Genomic DNA, 6,759 nt, shown 5'->3' with positions numbered 1-6,759 from the left:
CGGCAGACAAAGCCTGTTAAAAAAACATGGGTGATTATTCGCGTTTTTTTTATATATTGCTGATTCCCTGTGTTCGGTGTCTCCTTCCTCAGCACCTTTGGTGGCTTTATGGATGCCAGTTAGCTCAGCCTCAGGCTATATGCCGTTTCAAGGTAGACAGCTCATCAAGATGAGTGACAAGTGTCGGGGTGGAAACTTGACTTACTTCCTGTCTCAAGACAAAAAGTTGCATATTGTAGCTTTAATTGGACTTGAGGTGAGTGGCACCATAAAGGCAAAGCACCAACTTAAAACCAGCACAGAGACAAAAAAAAAATACATACATTTATTTTGAAATAACTTAGCACAACAAAATGTGCAAAAAGTCAAGGGATGTGAATAGTTTTGCAAGGCACTGTACATGTGTGAATCGAATGTAACTGTTTTCTGTTCTAAATCTCTAAACCAAAGTGAGCAATGACAGCATTTCTAATTTAATTCAGACATAACTGCAGCATCGAGCCCCATGGAATAAAATTCTCCTCTAGACTTGAACATATCAAGTAAGAAGCTATCTTGTTATGGTCAAGGTAACAGGGGCAACGTTGTTGTAATGTAATTTTGAAGCTGAAACCGTATCTAATCACATTACAGCTGCTGTCTTTTTCTCTTCTTTTAGCAGCATGTGTACATTATATGAGAAGTAATGTTTTCTCATGCTAATTTGACAATATATGAATTAATATTCTTAACTTCCTAACCCACCTACAGGGTTAACTACTATTCTAAAGCTTGCTTCTTTTTCATGAGCTTAACAAGTGGCTTATGATATTGTAATGTCAGCAAACCAACAATCCATGAATTGATTGGGCAGCCAGTAAGTTAGTCCAGTTAGTGACTGGCCTCTGTCTTATTGACTGAGATGGGTGAAGAGAGAGAGAGAGAGACACAGAGACAGGGAGAGGGTGATAGAGACAGGAAGAAAGACATCAGGAGAGAGAGGGCGAGACAGACATTGAGTCATGTTGCCTGACTGTGTCTCTGTCACCAGCTCTGTCGCTGGAGGGCAGGCCAGGCTTGTAGTACAGCGTTGTGTGTGTCATACGGCCAGGATACTTTTGTCTCCATGACAGCCCTGCCGCTGTCCCCGTCCTGGTTAAGGAGGCTGGCCAGAGACATAGATTAGTTTGAGAGGAATAGAGAAGCTTTCACAAACTGAGAAGGCCGTGCAGGGCGCAGCCTCTTGACCTGTTATTACCTGCCAAGAAATGGCTTTACCCCTGTTGCTTGGAAACACGGGACTCACTGTTGCCAAGGGACATTTCTTTGTCTTTTCGCTGCCATTTCCCTCCCTCCGGTGCGGTTTCACACTTTTTTCTCTTTAGTCTCTCCATTTCACACGCACTCCGTCTTTTGCTGTCTCTACCGCCTTTCATTGCTCCCCTCCCTACCCCACTCCCTTTCATTTTGTATTGATTTTCTCAAGTGTCATGTAAGCATAGTGTTTCCAGGACAGCAGAGGTCTCAGCCTGTAGGGTTTTGTGTTTGTGTGCTTTGGCTACCTTGTCACCCACAGAGAAGTGTTTGTGGCGCGGGGAGAGAAATCACTCACGCCCGAATAGGCTGCGGATTGGAGTGGCTGTAGTGTTTTGTTGTTCTACAATGCCCAATGGGAGTCGCCGATCTAACACGCAGTCTGAGTGCCTTCTAGTGGCAGCAGGCTACGAAGAAGACACCGCTGAGTTCAGACAACTGGCCGTGTCCTCTGTTAAACCCTGTTGTTTGTAAGGGAAGTAAATGGATGGGAAGAGGTTTGAGACTGAGATAAGTAGGTTTCGAGTTCTGGGTTCCGGTTGAAGGGACTCTTAAAGATATCCTTCTCTCTTAATTTTAATCGCCCTCTCTCCCTTCCCTCGAGTATAACGTCACAAGCATTTAGAGCCTCTATCCAGATTTCCTGAGAGCAGTAAATGGGGGTATATGCACCGATTTCTCAACGGTAGGACTTGCTGATAATCTTTTTGCAACTTTCATATCCCAGTGTAAGTGAAATTACAGTTCCATTTCACATCTCCTTGCAAACGGTGTGAATGTGCACCGTCCCATTTAAAGCTGTTCAGCTGCCAACCACTGTGAGTCTTTTCAATATGATGGAGGTAAAAAATATGTCCTCAATCCAGTGAAGTAAAGACAGACCAAGACCACAGATGCAGCAATTCTGAGTCTGGTATCTGCTTTGGGGTCTATGAGAGATCTTGTTATCATTCTTTTAATTTCTCATGCTATTTTTTGCTTTTAGGACGTCATAAAATGGAAATGCATTGGGCTTTAGTGAGCCAGTAGGTTAATAGGCTGAGTTATCCCTGTTTGAAATTTGCAGTTTTTCCACTGTGACAGCTGAGCCATGATAACCTAATCAGAACGTAACATTTCTGTCCTCTCTCTGCAGTGCAAGTATGACTTCTGCTGGATCTGTCTGGAGGAGTGGAAGAAGCACAGTTCATCGACAGGAGGCTACTACCGCTGCACCCGCTACGAAGTCATCCAACAGGTGGAGGAGCAATCCAAGGAGATGACTGTGGAGGTACACACACTTACACACATACACACACACACACTTATTCTCACCTCTCATGCTCAAACACAGACACATAGGGAACTGTGTGCTACCAAGGTATAAGATAATAACTGATATAAGAGCAGGAGTATGATAGACACAAACACACATAGACAGACGCATACATATGCAAGTATATAAGTACTGTTTTGTGTGTGTGTGTGTGTGTGTGTGTGTGTGTGTGTGTGTGTGTGTGTGTGTGTGTGTGTGTGTGTGTGTGTGTGTGTGTGTGTGTGTGTGTGTGTGTGTGTGTGTGTGTGTGTGTGTGTGTGTGTGTGTGTGTGTGTGTGTGTGTGTGTGTGTGTGTGTGCACTCTCATAGCAAAGTCCTTGAGCCCAGAGAGCCAAAAGTAAGAGGCGAACACACATACACACACACACACACTGACATCCAAGCTAGAGTCTAGACTCTTGACCACGGAGCTGTCCACAATCAATTCCGCCCACCTCCATCAAGGGTGAATAGAAGTTCAGCCGCGGTGTTCACCAGCACGCCTCTGAATCAGAAGTACTGATTTCACCTGTGGCAATACTCACTTTTCTTTTGACTGCTCTCACCGAAAGTACCCACGCTTTCCTCTGCGAGGGAGGACAACATGCTCAGCGGTTTATTGACTATGACTGGTGTCTCGTCTCCGTTTCGCAGGCGGAGAAGAAGCACAAGAGCTTTCAGGAACTCGACCGTTTTATGCACTACTACACACGCTTCAAGAACCACGAGCACAGCTATCAGGTAAGCAGGGCTGGCATCGCCTTCTGATGTCCGCTTTGCATAGTCTGCCAACAGTAGTGTGGAGGCAGCAGACATACCCGCTGTGAACCCCTCATAAAGTATACATCAATGGTTATTGACCTCATAGGTGGGTATGCTGTGTTATGTCCAAAGTGAGTATGCCTGTGTATACTGTAGCCTTCATTACACTACTGTCTACAACACTACTTGGGATTAGATGTTAAGCAGTCATTCTGCGAAGTAATTTGATAAACTATGTATGTTCAAATATCTAAACAAATTGTCTTGAAGTTTGTATTTATAATGCTTATAAGTAGGGTTGGGTTCCGTTAGCCAGTTCCATTTTAGAACCGGCTCCAAGTTGGTAAACTACCACAATTCGTTAAGCTCAGAGTCTAACTGATCTCTTATTGAATCTGTTTTTCCTTCCTCTGTCTTCTACAACTGCCATCTGCAACCGATGACGTAATAGAAGGTTTGTTGTGTTACTTAAAATTACTGAAATCTATTTTGTTACTGCATTGAGTGCAATAAAAACAATACCTATTTTTTAAAATAAGGAATTGTTCCCCCCCCCCCAAAAAAAAATTAAGAAAAAAAATAAAAATCTAAAAAGATAGGATGAGGGATTCAAAAGGATTCGGATTCGATAAGCGGACTCAGAATCAATAAAATGCTTTAGAACCCCAACCCTACTTATAAGCTGATGGTTTATTGGTATCACTTCTCTTTGATTTCTCAAATTTTCCTCTATTCACAACACTGGACAAAATTCTGTCACTTCAAGACTTTGGCTAGCTTTGGGTGGTGAGGATTTTTTTCCCCCATGTCTGAGTTTTGTTGAAGGTGTGACTGCAAGACACAGCTAAGACAGCACAGCCCTGTGTTCCATTTTTGTTATTGATCTCGTCTCATGTACCGACAGTCACTCCCTTGTTTGGCGGGGCGTTCTTTTCCAGACCCTTTTTCTACTCAGCTGTGAAACTAAACAGCTTCTGTGTTCCTCACAATAGCTGGAGCAGCGCCTGTTGAAAACAGCCAAAGAGAAGATGGAGCAGCTCAGCCGGGCCCTGAGTGGAAGTGAGTCCGCGGTCTACCATAACAGTGTCAGTCTTTATTACACAGTTGGACACATCTCCATCTAGTTCTCTGATATGAGCTGTGGGAAGCAGGCGAGAGGGAGAAATAAAGCACACAGAGGCATCTTAATAATGTATTCTTCACACTGGGTATAGTTATTATTCAACAGGCACTTACAATTAGGCTGCACTTGGTTGATGTGGTTTTTATTGTGTGTGGAGGAAGTCGCTTTGTCTAGAACTCTTTAAACCCCTTTGTACATAAAATTATAACCTTTTTTTCCAGTGGCATCAAATATATCATGCTTTCTGAGAGAAAGAATAGGATGTACAATACATTTAACACCATAAACCGGTTCTTTGATATGCTAAGTTGTTTCACTATTTTGCTACTGCTTGCTCATCCCTTTGTGCTGATCTGCTTAGATGTGTCGGCGATTGAGGATGGAAGTGGGGTTTATTCTACTAATGTGTTGCTTTTGGTTAACTGCCCCCCACCCCAAGCTCCGCCTTAACCCCCCGTCTCCTTTTCTTTCCCAGGGGAAGGCGGCCCACCCGACACTACATTCATTGAAGACGCGGTCCTAGAGCTGCTAAAGACTCGCCGCATCCTCAAGTGCTCTTATCCTTACGGGTTCTTCCTGGAGCCCAAAAGCACAAAGAAAGAGATCTACGAGCTTATGCAGGTTCCAGTCTTTCTTACTGAGACCCAGATACATGTTCACAGCAGGCAATCATATGTGGACCATTAGAGACGTGGGACCAAATCTTCCCACCTCATGATGTTCCCACCCTGCCCCAGTTATACCTGCAAATATGTCGGCTTTTATTGAAATATTTAGGGGTATGTAATTATGCCAGCCGATGTAGACGCAGCGTGCGCTCTACTGCTGTCTTATATGTTGTGGTGATGCTCGTGGATATTTTTAGGGCCGTGTATAAAATGGGCATGGCTCCCACAGGCTTTGAAAACACTTCAAAGTTGGTGAATTTGAGACTGTTTTTGAAAACGGCTATACAGCCTTGAAAGTGGTTGAATTCACAGCAGAGTAAGGAAAGTCAATTAAATGTCCTTGAACTTGCCGTTGGAGTAAGTCTGGGGATTATTCTCAGGGATGAATAAAGTATTTATACATTAAAAATCACTCCTTCACTTCACAGGTTTATCAATAAGTCAGTCGGCCAGCCAACCGATCAGTGCTCTCTGCCCTCAGACGGACCTGGAGATGGTGACCGAGGACCTGGCGCAGAAAGTCAACCGGCCGTACCTGCGGACCCCGCGCCATAAGATCATCCGCGCGGCGTGCCTGGTGCAGCAGAAGAGACAGGAGTTCCTGGCCTCGGTAGCCAGGGGAGTGGCCCCCAACGACTCCCCCGATGCCCCCAGGCGCAGGTAACACACACACACACACACACACACACACACAGACAGACACACAGTTCACTGAATGCCTGAACCTAACCCTTACTCTAAGCTTAACACACTGGAAAAAAGTACCAACTGAATGAGAAACAGTACTATGATAGTTTCTCCACAGCTGGTACTTGGTAGTTACAGTATTATGCTCCATATGACTAGAGATAATCATATGGTCTCTATTGACAAGTCCACTGCTTTGCTGCTACCATGCAAGGGATTATTATGATGATGATTATTATCATCATTATTGTAGCACTTTCCACAAACAAGGCTGCTAAATGTTTCTGTATTGATTACACCACATTGATTACATTGATTACACCACAGCTTAAAACATAAAACAACTAAAGGCATTGTTATATTTACAGTAACTTTTCTTTCTCTTTCTCCTTCTCTCCCTCCCTAACTTTCAGTTTCGCTGGCGGAACATGGGACTGGGAATATTTAGGCTTTGCGTCCCCTGAGGTAAGATCTTGTTATTTGGAATCATAAATTTCCGCTGAACAGATAACCATATACAGTTTTTTTTTTCTGTGAAAAATAAACATCTCAGTCCCATTTTACCATGGGACTGCTGCAGTATACAATGACATATGGCGATGCATATAGCTAAAACTTTTTAATCATTATGAGATAGAGATAATTTGCCAGATAATGGCCAAATGACCGCCATGTTGTTCAACACATCCAACCATGCCAGATGGTTCATTGTCCCCCTGTGCATGCAGTTGGAATAATTAAGAGCACACAACTTGGTCGAAGACTTAAGCAGGTCGCTCCCCGTCGTTCAGCATTACTAACAGGAGTTTGTAGTTAACACTAACACTCATAAAACTGAAGACCACATAATGGTTTGGTAATTGACCTGCCTCCTCCTCCAGCACGCCGCTATGCGTGCACACTACATCACTACAGCAGTGGTGCATGAAGCC

At 43.9% G+C, this 6,759-nt stretch overlaps 1 protein-coding gene across 1 annotated transcript; it reads left to right on the top strand.

Annotated features, from left to right (window-relative positions):
* Positions 1–1,641: 1,641 nt before the first annotated feature.
* On the top strand, positions 1,642–6,292 carry LOC139640309 (ankyrin repeat and IBR domain-containing protein 1-like; the record flags this gene model as incomplete). The annotated part of the gene is made up of 7 exons (XM_071514494.1): positions 1,642–1,746; positions 2,429–2,563; positions 3,242–3,328; positions 4,342–4,408; positions 4,948–5,093; positions 5,622–5,800; positions 6,241–6,292. Coding segments are annotated over exons 1-7 (771 nt in total), but the record flags the coding sequence as incomplete, so codon positions are not given.
* Between the last annotated feature and the right edge of the window lie 467 nt (positions 6,293–6,759).

Source organism: Centroberyx affinis, unplaced genomic scaffold, assembly GCF_046629955.1.
Source record: "Centroberyx affinis isolate AG114_WGS23_722 - 3 ecotype Tasmania unplaced genomic scaffold, CSIRO-AGI_Caff_v1 ptg009014l_1, whole genome shotgun sequence".
NCBI classification, from domain to species: domain Eukaryota; kingdom Metazoa; phylum Chordata; class Actinopteri; order Beryciformes; family Berycidae; genus Centroberyx; species Centroberyx affinis.
This window is presented reverse-complemented; position numbering and strand designations above follow the sequence as displayed.